At 42.2% G+C, this 14,123-nt stretch overlaps 1 protein-coding gene across 2 annotated transcripts in view; it reads left to right on the top strand.

Moving 5' to 3' along the window:
* Positions 1-14: 14 nt before the first annotated feature.
* The window catches only part of Prorp (protein only RNase P catalytic subunit), a 97,288-nt gene continuing 83,179 nt past the window's right edge, over positions 15-14,123 (top strand). Inside the window, exons 1-4 of one of the 2 annotated variants that reach the window (XM_021233211.2) lie at positions 15-133; positions 523-1,791; positions 3,993-4,040; positions 5,853-5,985. In XM_021233211.2, coding sequence (XP_021088870.1) covers positions 815-1,791; positions 3,993-4,040; positions 5,853-5,985 — 1,158 coding nt within the window. In that variant the 5' untranslated portion in view covers positions 15-133; positions 523-814. The other variant, XM_005080505.4, reaches the window with a different exon arrangement.

Raw genomic sequence — 14,123 nt, 5'->3', positions numbered from 1 at the left:
GGCCGTCTCCAGCCCTCTTAGATACTAAAACCTTCAGGATTACCTTTCTTTTTCTGTTTATCTTCGTCAGGCTCGACAGAACGCCTGCAATCAAGCCATTCAGGCACTGGCGGGTCATTCAGCGCGGTGCCTTGTGGGTATTGTAGTTTTCGCCTAGTTTATCGTTACTTTTAAGCATGCGTGGCGTGGTGAGTTGTTGAATGAAGTGAACTTCGTTTGTCTGCCCTCCGAACAGTTAAGTCTAAGCTCTTTCTGGATTCACATCCTTCCCTGTGGTGTTTATGCTGCGCCCCCCCCCATCCCTCTTCTCTCAGGCGTTTTAGGGTCTGGAGAAAGCGTAAAGAGCAAGGGACCCTAGACTGTTTTTTTCTTGCTGCCGATGGGGTTGTGGTTGGTGGTTCCTGGTTAAGGTTATTACTTTATTTCCCTGTTCTAGTTTCCCTAGTATCTTGCCCTTCTTCAGGACCTTTGTGATTCACAAGAGTCTAAAACTAGGACGTCCTTTTTGTGCTTTTTCCTCAGATTCGAAAATTGGAATGTAACGGGCACCTCACGATTTCCATTCCGTCTTTCTGGGGGTAGGGATTGCTACTGGTGTCGGAGATCCCAGGACCACTGTTTAATGTAGAGGACTGTGAGCTTTCCTTGCCATTAAATCACGCCTGCAGCGTAATCTTGGTGTGTTTGTAAGGGAGAAACAAAAAGTCTCCTTTTCCAGAATTGTGCTTCAGCTATCGTCAGCTTCCAGTCTCTTCATTTTTCCATCGCAGAGTGGAGCTTTTCTGTTTTTAACTCTCATTCAGCTCACTGCAGAATGACCCATTTGTCAGGTTTTCGGAGCGTTCGGAAACTCTGGACGAACATCCCTTACTTTGAGCTGGGCCCTGCGACCTCTCCTGTCACTTTCTTTCTCACGGTTACCAGGAACCAACACAGGTGGTTTTCTGTTAAAACCACGTCCCCTGCAAATAGCAAAACGATGAATCTGCTGGTTGCCAAGACTAGAACACTCAAGAAAGAAGATGACAACAATAGGCAGGTTTCTTCTGATCATTATTTTGCTGCTGGAGCAGCCAAGAAGAGGTCATACTTAAATAGCAGCCCTGAGCAGCAGAGAGATCATGCCATGCCAAGTGTGAGAGGCACTATTGAACTTCCAACTACACCCTTGACCTCTGAAGCATGGGATCAACTTCAAGCAGAGTTCAACGGGAAGGGCAGTTTTGAAGATAGGGTCATTTCACAGATGTTGCACAACCATAGTTCTATAGATGTAGCTAAGTCTCTCCTGGCATGGGTAGCAGCAAAGAACAATGGCATTGTAGGGTATAATTTACTCGTCAAGTATTTGTATCTCTGTGTTTCTCATAAGGAGACCTCAGAAGTTATTGATGTCTATGAAATCTTGAAAGCCAAGTACAAGTGTTTAGAATCTGGGGCTAACAGCATTCTCATCCGGGGATTGATGCACTCGGACAGATGGAGAGAGGCCTTGCTGCTGTTAGAAGACATTAAGAAGGTCATGATCCCTTCTAAAAAGAACTATGATGACTGTATACGGGGAGCCCTCTTTCATCAAGATGTGAGCTTGGCTTGGAGTTTGTATCAGGAGCTGATAGGTCATAATCTCACTCCTCTGTTGGAAACTTTAAAGGCCTTCTTTGATTTTGGCAAAAACATAAATGATGATCACTATTCCAACAAACTACTGGACATTCTTGCTTATCTAAGGAATAATCAGCTCTATCCTGGAGAGGCATTGGCACACAGTATAAAAACATGGTTTGAAAGGTAATTTTGATTTTGTATATGTGTTTTATCTTAGTATCTGTATTTTAAAAGTGGACCCTTTTTTGTGTTGTTTATTAACTGCCGAGACTCATTTTATTCAGATTGTGCTTTTTGAAAAATTATTTATTAACTTATTTAACTTTATTTTATGTTACGGTGTTGAATCCCCTGGAACTGGAGTTACAGACAGTTGTGAGCTGCCATGTGGGTGCTGGGAACTGAACCCAGGTCCTCTGGAAGAACATGAAACCATAGCTTCAGCCCCCAAAATAATCGTCTTAAGAAAATTGTAGGAATAATTGTTTTAGTCTCTATTGGTCACATAAAAGGAATTTATACAGCACCTTTTGTTTTTATATAAGAGATTTCTTTTAGAATGAACCTTTATTTTCTGAGACATCTAAAACGAATAATGGGTTTAAGTTTGCATACTTGAAGGTGTGAAGAACAAAGTTTGACTTTGGGTATCTTTTATCAAAGTCCACATTACTTTTAAGACTGTCTTTTCCTAGAGCTTAGTATTTTGTTTCTTTTGGTTTTTCAAGACAAGGTTTTTTGTGTAGCTTTGGGACCTGTCCTGGAACTCCCTCTGTAGACCAGGCTGACCTTGAACTCACAGAAGTCCACCTGCCTTCCAAGTGCTGGGATTAAAGGTGTGTGCCACCACCACCTGGCCTAGAGTTTAGCATTTTGTCTAGACTGATTGATTAGTAAGACCTGAGGTCTGCCTGTCTCCACTCCCATATTAAAGATACAGGTTACAGGTACAGGCTGCCGTGCCAGGCTTGTTCAGGGGCTCCAGGGATCCAAACTCAGGTCTTGCTTGTACAGCAAACACTTTACCCAATAGTCAAATTCATATTTTCAAAAGTAGTGATGGAAATAATGTGCTTAGAGCTGTCCTGTGATCTCTGTGTTTAATCACTGAGAATGATTAGAGTGGAAGGGTTTCCTGATCCAGCCTGATACTCAGGCCCTCAATGGAAACCCATCCCTCTAATTTATTTCCTGTGATTCCTTGTCTGGCTGTTCTCCCAAGCTCTCCTTTGCTTTGACTCGTGTTATCGATTGCACAGCTTTTTATTGCTTCCATCTTTTACTCTCGTTTCTTCACCATTAGTTTATTTCAGGTCATTTCCTAAAACCTCGTTCCTTCTCTTTTCTCTTTTTATTATGTATCATGTTTACAGAATTTCTAGGTAGAAATTATGTCTAATGTTCTTAACAAATTTATTGAGTGTCCAAGGAAGAGGGTTGAGAGTGTGAAACTCTGTTTTCAAGAACACAGGTTTTGGAGTAGAGTTTTAGAAAAACAAGTATCAAAAAAAGTGAGAAGAACTGATGGGAGAGGAATTAAGATTGAAAATAGGGATGTTTGTTTGAATGTAGTTTTAGATTTGGGTGAGAGGTCCCGAGGTACTGAATTAACTGGTGAAGGAAAGAAGGCAATAGGATCAAGAATCAATAGGAAGCAATGGGGGTTTATATAAGAGAAAAGGGTTTGGCGATTGAGAGAATAAATCAATAACATTTTTGGATGGCTCCAATTACACTAAAACCACGTATATTTCTGGCATAATATCTATTGAGATGCCATTCTCAACCCAATTAGGAATGCCGTTCCTGACAGTGGTCTATGAGGTAGCAGAAATACAAGAGATAAGAGAAATTACTCCAAGCAGACTCCATGTCTAGCAGCTTTATGAAGACAGTTAGAGCAGAGTATAATTTAAATATTATTGATACTTTTTGTATACTTCTAGTGAATGTAGGTTTAGACATGAGTTTTTGTTGTTGTTTTGTCTCAGACAAAACAACAACAAAATAGTATCCCTGGCTATCTGTGAGCTCTTTGTGTAGACCAGGCTGGTCTTGAACTCACAGAGATCTGCTTGCCTCTGCCCCCCCCCCAGTGCTAGAAATAAAGGCATGCGCCATCATGCCCAACCCTTAGATAAGCCTTGAAGAAGAGGAGGTTATGTTAGGAGGTGAACCAAAGGGATACTGTAGATCTTGTAGAATGCTGTCTGGTCCTTAACCCCAACCACAGCCTAGCAGCCATTGTGAAAGCCATCCTAAGGAAGTATTCTGAGCTTCTCAGAGCTCTTCTTTACAGAATGTCTAAATATGGTGACGGTCTGTCTTTAGGTTCAGTAGGAATTTTTAACTTTCTGATAATCTGATTTTATAATTTTTTGTAGTATTCCAGGAAAACAATGGAAAGGACAATTCACTACAGTCCAGAAAAGGTAAAGACCATTATTTGTATTCAATTTGTTTGTTTCGGATATAATAAGTTCTGTTGGTGTTAGCTTAAAAATAAGAAGGGCTGGAGAGATGGCCCAGTGGTTAAGAGCTCTTCCTGCTCTTCCATAGGCTCTGGTTCAGTTCCCAGCACCAACATCTGGTGGATCACAACTGCCTGGGTTCTGGGTCCAGGGACCTTCTGCCCTCTTCAGGCATCTATCTGAGCCTGTGACACACACACACACACACACACACACACACACACTCTCTCTCTCTCTCTCTCTCTCTCATACACATACACACACACGTAATTAAAAATAAGTCTTCATGGTGGGGACGAGCTTCTAGTAATTAAAAAAAATATTTAAGAACATCTTATATAATCGAGAATTTATAATTAAAGTTCCTGAGGGGGGAAAAAGCATCTCTGTTGTTGTTTTGAGAGTCTTTTTTTTTTTTAAAGATTTATTTATTACATATACACCAGATTGAATTGTAGATGGTTGTGAGCCACCATATGGTTGCTGGGAATTGAACTCAGGACCTCTGGAAGAACAGTCAGTGCTCTTAACCTCTGAGCCATCTCTCCAGCCCTGTTTTGAGAGTCTTGATTTGTAGCCCAGGCTGGATTCAAACGTACAGTAATCCTGCTGCCGCCTTAACCTTCCATGTGTTGGGCATTGGTGGCGCACGCCTTTAATCCCAGCACTTGGGATGCAGAGGCAGGCAAATCTCTTTGAGACCAGCTAGTTCCAGAACAGCTTCCAAAGCCACAGAGAAACCCTGACACCAAAAAAAAAAAAAAAAAAAAAAAAAAAATCAAATCAACCTTCCATGTGTTGGGATTTACAGGCATGTAGATAGAGATTTTGGAGTGCTCACAATGTTTTTCTCATTGATACTGTGAATTTGTGTTAAACCTTAAGGATGTTTGCCCCTGGATTGCCGACCGAGTTGTGTCTTAGGAATTACTTTAAACGTTGCCTCTAGCTCTTCCTGCTGATTTTCCCTGTCACCATAAGGTGTGTGTGTGATTATCTAGGCTGATGCTCTCAGGAGCATTGGCAGTGCTGGAGAGCATGGTGAACACAGGCCTTTACATTTCTGATTGTGATGGAGCATCGTCACATTGGCAGTTAGAGAGCTGGGAACCTTGCAGGCAGGTTAAACGAGCTAAAACACAGGGAAAAAATAGCAGACTATTCTGCTCCCGTCCAGCATTAACAGCCTCAGCTGGCATCATGACCGATGAAGAAACAAGACAAAGACATGCAGGGAAGAAAACCCCAAGGTTCTTTTTCTTTAAGCAAACAAAGACAAAAAACTACTTTACATTTTCATTTTATTCTGTGCGATGGTCTCAGTGGACATACACATACCATGCGTGTCCCTGGGATTGAAATCAGGTTGTTAGGCTTGCTTGCAAGTGCCTTTACCCACTGAGCCGTATTGGAAGCCCCTGTGACTCTTCTAAGAGTATAAAGCATGCATACACATAAAATGCCTTAGTTTACAAAAAATAATCACAGATGATCACAGAAGGTTGTTTGTTTGTTTGTTTGTTTTTTGATTTTTGAGACAGGGTTTCTCGGTATTGTTTTAGTGGCTGTCCTGGAAACTGCTCTGTAGACCAGGCTGGCCTCTGCCTCCCGAGTGCTGGGATTAAAGGCATGTGCCACCAATGCCCAGCTTATCACAGAAGTTTTATTTGTTTGTTTGTATTACATTTCTGTTTCATTGTGCTTTGGAATTACTAATTTTAAGAACACCTTATTTTCTAAGATATTATTTACTATAAAATGTTGCAATTACAGTGGCCATTGTTCAAGCTGTGGAAGAGCCTTAGAGTCTATTCATCTGAGTTCAGAAGAATATGAATTTCTCAAGGAGAAAATCCTGAGGGATGTGATAGATGGTGGTGACCAATATAAAAAGACAACACCGCAGGTGAGTCCAATGGGCTCTATTGTATTCTTAGATTGCTTGTCCAGAGCAGAGGCCAACATCTTTTTATTTTCTTATAAAGGCTAAATGGCAAGTGTTTTGGGCTTTGTGAATCATACAGTCTCTGTTGTAATGTTTTGATTTTTGTTATGGTTAAAACAGCAATGGATTCTAACTGTTCTGTTAAAACTATTCACGAGGTCTAGGAAGATGCTTCAATGGGTGAGGTGCTTGCTGTGTCAGCTTGAGGACCTGAGTGTAGATACCTGACATTAATGTAAAAGGTAGCCCATTCATGGGGGGAGGGCATGGAGACAGGTGAATTCTGAGGCCTGGCCTATCAGTCAGTCCCGCAGAAACAGTGAGCGCAAAATTCAGTGGGAGGTCCTGTCTCAAGATATTAAGTGGAGAGTGATGAAGGAAGACTCCAGAAGTTTACCTCTCACCTCCATGTGTGCTTACATGGGCACACCCACCCCACACATTTATAAATGCATGCATACCCATCCTGTCCCTGCAAAGCCAAAAATCTAGTTATGAAAACAAGCAGTAGGCTAGATTTAGCTCATGGCCATAATTGCCAGTCTTCCACAGATTAATTTGGAGGGTTTTTCTTTGTTTGTTTGTTTTGAGGTAGGGTTTTTCTCTGTGTAGCCCTGGCTATTTTGGAACTTACTCTGTAGACCAGGCTGGCCTCAAACTAACAGAGATCCACCTGCCTCTGCCTCCTGAGTGCTGGGTTTAAAGGTGTGCCACCACAACCTGGACAATTTAGAGTTTTGTAGAACAATTGGATATATTACAATCTTTTTAAGTTAGTCTTATTATATCTAATCATAATTTCAGTACTCAAATAGGTGGGTGCTTATTTTTCCTTGAGTGCTTCCAGGACACTATTTTCAGCAAATTCTTTTTTTGTTTTGCTTGTTTCATTTTGTTTTGTTTTGAGATAAGGTCTTACTATGGTGCTCTGACTGTACTGGAACTCACTAAATCCTTTTTTGTTGTTGTTAGCTACCAAATAAAAATGGGAAGTGATCATTATTTTGCCTTCTCATCTTGACTTACAGTTTTCAAGACATATTCTTTTGTTTTGTTTTTGAGAGAAGATTTCTCTGTGTAACAGCTCAGGCTGTCCTGGAACTCACCTTGTAAACCAGGCTGGCATTGAACTCACAGAGATTCACCTGCGTCTGCCTCCTGAGTGCTGCAATTAAAGGTGTGCACCATCACCACCAAGCTTAAAAAATACTCTATATTGTATAAAGACCTTAATCTCAGAATAAAGTAAAACTTTGGGTATAATAATAATGCCTTACTGGGTGTGGTGGCACATGCCATTAATCCCAACACTTGGGAGAGAGAGGCAGGCAGATCCCTGTGAGTTTGAGGCCAGCTTGGTGTGCAAGGGAGTTTCAGGCCAGCCAGGGATTTCACTACATAGTAAAATCCTGTCTCAAAAAAGTTTCTGGTTGTCTCTAAAGAAATGTGTTTTATAATTTTCCCCCTAATCAGAATAATTACATTATTTTCTAGATTTATTTATTTTATGTGTAAGAATGTTTAGTGTAACTGGAGACTTTTATGTGTCCCATCCTGTCTCAAAGCCTCATAAAATAATCACTTGGAGGTTTAATCCTAACTATAATTGTTTGTCCAATGGCTCAGGCTTATTACTAACGAGCTCTTACATTTAAATCAACCCATTTCCCTCTATCTCTACTTGGATTTCCCACCTAGCTATATTCTGCCCTGCCATAGCCCAAAGCCAATGATAACAACATATATTCTCAGTATACAGAAGGACATCTCACATCAGTTTAGCTTACATGTATATAATATGTACAACACATGTGTGCCCGGTGCCCATGGAAACCCATAAACGTCATCAGGCCCCTGGAACTACAGTTCCAGATGGTTGTAAGTGTGGGTGCTGAAAACTGAACCAGGAACCACTGTAAGAACAAGTGATCTACCAGCACTCCAGAGGCAGAGGCAGGTGGATCTCTGTGAGTTCGAGACCAGCCTGGTCTACAGAGTGAGTTCCAGGACAGGCTCCAAAACAATACAGAGAAACCCTGTCTCGAGAAAACCAAAAACCAACCAATCAAACAAAAAAACCCAAAAACAAACAAACAAAAACCAAGTGATTTAAACCTGTGAGCCATCTCTCTAGTGTCCCCCACTTTCGCCCCTCTTCATTTCCTCCAGTGCCCCCCTCAAATTTATGACCTTGTCATCTTTCATTATTGTTGGTATGTGCCTTTTTTTGTAGAAGGCCTCAGTTCTGTTCCCAGCATCCATATGGTTTCTTACAGCTGCCCATAACTTGTGTTCCTGGTGCCCTCTTCTGGCCTCCACCAGCACCTGACACAGAGAACATGTAGGCAAGACACTGGTGCACATAAAAATATATCTTTAAAATGACTATTGTTACATATCTGTACATATATATGTATAAATAAACCTTCTAAGCTCATTCAATTTTGCTTGTGACCACTTAGGATTAGATAATCTATAGGCTAGATGATTAATTCCTTGCAGGGTTTCTCAAATTTTATGTCTGTGAATCATCGGGATATCTTAAAATGCAAATTCTAAATGAGTTGTCTGCAATGAGGCCTAAGATTGGTCTTTGGTAGTGAGACTGTAGGCTGTCTGTCTGTTTTGTCTTCATTAGTTTGGTACAGATGCCTTTGAATATGCTACATGCTGCACTTACTGTCACTGGCGCTGATGCTCATTTGTTTGGGGCAGGGGGGCTTGCTTTTGTGACACTGGGGATAGAAACAGCGTCACATGCACACATGCTAGGCAAACACTCTACCACTAACCCCAAGCCCCAGTCTCTGCTGCTGTTTGCTCTCTTGATTAAGAGAGCGATTGCCAGATCTCTGTTGTCGAGGCACATTTCCTCCTGTGGTTAATAAATCATGCTGACATCATGACACCATTTGCCTTTTACTCAGGGCTTTTAGCATTATGGAAATGATCCCTACTTTCTGAAAGTGCAAAGAGGCGCTTTTGTCATTATTCAGTTCTCTCCTAGTAACTGGTGTTGCATTGTATGAAATATTTCTTCCCTCTTTCTGTCTTGTTTATTTAGTTTTTAGTCATTAGTGTAGACATGAGGACTCTTTTGGTATTCTCTCTGTATTAGGTAGGATCCATTGCTGTCATTTATGTTGATTTTCCCTGACTTGGCTAGTGGGAGCCCCCTCAAATCAGTTCTTGTTTCTTTTGACACTTGCCCATCCCTCTCCCAGGCACTCACCTGGAAGAGCTCCTATCCCAGTTCTTTTTTCCTTTGCTTAAAATTTAAATTAGAAACAAGCTTGTCTTAATGTCAATCCCAGTTCCCTCTCCCTCCCCTCCTCCCCTGTCCCCATCCCATCCCCTTTCTGCTCCCAAGTGAGGGTGAGGCCTTCCATGGGAATCTTCAAAGTCTGTCATATCCTTTGGAGCAGGGCCTAGGCCTTCCCCCGTGTATCTAGGCTGAGAAAGTATCCCTCTATGTAGAGTGGGCTCCCAAAGTCCATTCGTTTACTAGGAATAAATACTGATCCACTACCAGAGGCCCCATAGATTAATCAGACCTCCAAACTGACAGCCACGTTCAGGGGGTCTAGAACAGTCCTATGCTGGTTTCCCATGAACTCCCCCTTGTTCAGGTCAGCTGTTTCTGTGGGTTTCTCCAGCCTGGTCTTGACCCCTTTGCTCATCACTCCTCCCTCTTTGCAACTGGATTCCAGAAGTTCAGCCCAGTGTTTAGCTGTGGGTGTCTGCCTTCAGCCACTGGATGAAGGCTCTAGGATGGCATTTAAGGTCATCAATCTCATTATAGGGGAAGGGTATTTAAGGTAGTCTCTCCACTATTGTTTAGATTGTTAGTTGGGACCAACCTTGTAGACTACTGGACATTTCCCTAGTGCCAGATTTCTCTTTACACCTATAATGGCTCCCTCTATTATGGTGTCTCTTTTCTTGCTCTCCTCTATTCTTACCCTGACTCTGTCTTCCTGCTCTCTTGTGTCCTCCTCTCCCCTCCTCTTTCTCCTAACTCCCTCTCCCCGCTCCTACCCCAGTTATAGAGCTCCCCCAATTGTATTCTTTTTAACACTACCAATGGCTCTGCATTGCTGGAATTCATTTTAAATACTAATTCTAAACCAATAGAAGGTAGAGTTGTTTGTTTTTCTTGCTGATTTCAACTCAGATGAAATCTTCCCCTTGGATACTGTTAGTTCCAGATTCTAAACAGTGCTCCAAATAGCAAAAGAATGTGATGTATTTAGTAAGCCCAGCTCACAGAGCAGCTGTGTCAATTCATGGATGTTTGGAACACAGTTTTCTACTTGGCTTTATACTGGTAGTCTTTCCCCTTCCTTGTCTCCTAATTCTTGGAGTAAAAGAGGCTTAAGCTATTAAAAGTTAATAGCCTCTATGCATATTTAATACTTACTGTCAATGGGAAAAATACAGCTTTCATCTTAAAGGGAGTGTCATAGTTTATTCTTGAATGAATTATGAGTTACAATGGTCCAGGAAAGTAGATTCAAGTCACCCCAACTTTCATGTTCTGGTGTGGTAATATTTTCATTAAAGTTTTGTTTTGTTTTTTTTGGACAGGATTTATCTGTGTAGCTCTAGCTGTCCTAGAACTCAGAGAGATCCACCTGCCTGTGCCTCCTTGAGTGTGTGATTGAAGGCATTGCTTGGCTCATTAGATTTTTTAAAAATATTTTATTTATTTATTATGTATACAATCTGCCTGCATGCCAGCAGAGGGCACCAGATCTCATTTAAGGTGGTTGTGAGCCACCATGTGGTTGCCAGGAATTGAACTCAGGACCTTTGGAAGAATAGTCAGTGCTCTTAACCGCTGAGCCATCTCTGCAGCCCTGCTCATTAGATTTTTTATAGAAATAAAGCAAAGAGTCCTAAGTCAAGACACTTTTAAACTATATCAGTGGCGATATCATATAGACAGGTTATAACAAAGTGGGGAGATCTCTGCTACAGGTCTGTAACAGGGGCCCTGATGACCCTTTGGGGCTGGTGGACACTAAGTGTTTGTTTCCAAAAGTATTTACCTAATGGTCACAAGGATGGCAGGTCACACACAGAAGTGGGCAATAAGTGGCTATCTAAAGGCGTAAGATAGCCCGAGATAACCCAGCTCTGGGCCTTCCGCATTCCAGCTTTCCATAATCATCAGAGTCAGTGAGCCTTTTGGACGCTGAATGCAGGTGCAGCTCAGGATAACAAGTGTAGCTGTGGTTAGCATGCAGTGGGCATCCGTCTGGGTGGATGCGGGATCTAATTTCTGCAGGCTAGGCGAGGCACGTGAGGGTTTAGAACACCTCTGCTGAATAGGAGGGAAACCAGCTCATTCTGAGCCTACAGGGAGGAGTTAAAGATGACAGCTAAGTTAGCTGGCTAGGTGGGGTAAAGAACTTAGTGCTTTTGTTCAGACTTCTAAGTTCTCCAAGTGCAGGAAGAAATTGTTCACTTAAAGGAAAGAGAAATGATGGGAGCGTTAGGGAAGTTGAAGAGTTAAAGTCTTGAAAGTTCAGATTATTTGGGAAACGATGACTCTCTGGTGCCCCAGTTGAGGCTGGAGGGTGTATTACTAATGGCATCGATCTGTCACAACGAGCCATTTCTAGTTACAGGAACAGAAAAGACAGGTGAATTTGACGGTATGAGATTTTGCTAGTCTGGTAAAATTGAGGGGTATGGGAAAATGAGGTTGAGATTATAGGTGAGAGGATAACTTGGCGAATGAGACCACGTTTAAAAGGAAGGAAACGAAGACGGGCAGGAGCGCATGGCTTTGGAAGCAATAGAGGTAACGGTGGAGAGGGAGCCCCTTGAAGTTGAAGAGGGAGATTAAGGGGCATAGGTGCCAATTAGAGTTCCATCAGAGCTGCCTTGGGTGGAGTGCAGACACCGACAAAAGCCAGGTAGAGTTGAACAGATACAGCTTGAAATGCCAGCAGCTCATGCACAGAGGTGTTGAGAGTGTCCATGGATAAATTTCTTTTTTCTTTTTTTTTTCCAAGACAAGATTTCTCTGCAGCTTTGGAACCTGTCCTGGAACTCACTCTATTGACAACGCTGGCCTTGAACTCACAGAGGTCCACCTGCCTCTGCCTCCCAGGTGCTGGGATTAAGAACGTGTGCCACCCCTGCTCAACAAGATTTATTTCATCTTTTTTTTTTTTCAGTTCTGGGGAGCAAACCCTGCACCTTCTGTCTGTCTGTCTGTCTGTCTGTCTGTCTGTCTGTCTGTCTGTCTGTCAGGTGTGCTACCATTGAGCCGTGCCGCTAGCCCTGTGTGATACCCTGCATCTTTCCTTTCCTCACCAGCCTCTCCCCTTTTCAAAGTCTGCCCCCCCCCCTTTTATTCAAGACAGAGAGTCTGCCAGCTGTGGCGGCGCACGCCTTTGATCCTAGCACTCAGGAGGCAGAGGAGATGGATCTGTGAGTTTCAGGACAGCCAGCGCTACACAGGGAAACCCTGCTTCAAAGCAAGCAAGCAAGCAAGCAAAAACAGTGTGTAGTCTGGCTAACCTGAACTCGCTCTGAAGACCAGGCTGGCTTTGAACTCACAGAGATCCAGCTGCCTCTACCTCCTGAGTACTAGAATTAAGAAGGTGGACTACCACACCTGACCCTCCCTATATAACACTTTTAAGTAATAGTTACAATCACATCTGTGAGATAATTGCCGCATGCCAACATTTTGCTCTGCCTCTTAGGTTGGAAATGAAAACTGAGTCAGGTACCAAATTCTTGATCAATATGGCTGGTGTCTGGGATAATATATAACATACTATCTATGGATCACAGAGCAGGTCAAGCTGCTACTTGTTTTTGTAAATAAAAATCTATTGGAGCATAGACAAAGTCATTTATTTATGTACTACTTGTGACTGTGTCTACCTGAAGAATTGAGTAGGTACATAAGGTCATGTGGCTTATAGAGCTGAAATATTTACCATTTTACACACACACACACACACACACACACACACACACACACACACACACACACACGAAGAACAGGTGCCAGGAAAAGAGCATAGATGGAGAGGTAAGAAGTGGAAATCTTACCTGAGACTGTAGGAAAGAATAGAGTTATGGATGATTATTTGGTTATCTCACAGTAAAGTATGTCAGAGATGGATTCCAGGACTCTCATGGGTCAAAACTCTAGATGCTTGAGTTCCTTCCATCAAATGACACAGTTTGCATGCGCAAAATAGTGAATTAGTGAATTTGTAGATGCTATTTTGTGATTGTGTGATATAGTATTGTTTCTGACAGAGCTTGACTCACCAAGGGCAGTAACGATGTATGTACTATGTATCATTGAAGCTGGACGTAGCACACCCTGTAGTCGGAATCCTTGGGAAGGTGAAGCCAGTAGAATTGCATGACCAAGGCCAGCTGTAGCAAGATCTAAAACAAAAACAAACAAAAACCCAAGAGCATTGAGTTTTGTCAACTAGTTGTAGCAGGTGGATGCCTACAGCTGGGGTTGAGAATGACCACTTGAAATGTGAAATTTTGATGGACCCTAACTGCCTAGCCACTTTTCTGTGGGGTAGAATGAACACATCTCTAAAGATATAGGAGCAAAGAAGGCAACTTTTTAGTTCTTCTATTTTTAATTAATTAATTGGTTTTGAGACACAGGTAAGTTTTTTGTTTTGTTTTGCTTGTTTATGTTTTGAGACTAGGTCTCTCTGCATAGCCTTGGCTGTCCTAGAACTCAGTATGTAAGCCAGGCTGTTCTCAAACTGACAAATCTATCTGTGTCTCTGCATGGTATTCCCCCCACCCCGCAAACATTGTTGGGATTAAAGGCGTGCACCGTTTCTCTGGGCATAAATTTAGTCTTTAGCCCAAGTGGCCTAATATTAACTACATAGCCCAGACTAGGTTTGAATTCATGTCGATCTGCCAGCCTCAGTCTCTCTGACTGCCAGGATTTTCAGTGTGAGCCACCAACCACACTTCCTGTTCTAAACATTTGTTGCTGTGCTTAGACACTATAGCCACCAGGTGGCAATAGCGTACTGTGTAAACTCTAGTTCTTTGGGCATTTCAGTCCTGTTATTATGTAAACCAGG

Source organism: Mesocricetus auratus, unplaced genomic scaffold, assembly GCF_017639785.1.
Source record: "Mesocricetus auratus isolate SY011 unplaced genomic scaffold, BCM_Maur_2.0 Super-Scaffold_15014, whole genome shotgun sequence".
Lineage (NCBI taxonomy): Eukaryota > Metazoa > Chordata > Mammalia > Rodentia > Cricetidae > Mesocricetus > Mesocricetus auratus.
The sequence above is the reverse complement of the archived record's forward strand: the minus strand, read 5'-3'. Positions and strand labels throughout refer to the sequence as shown.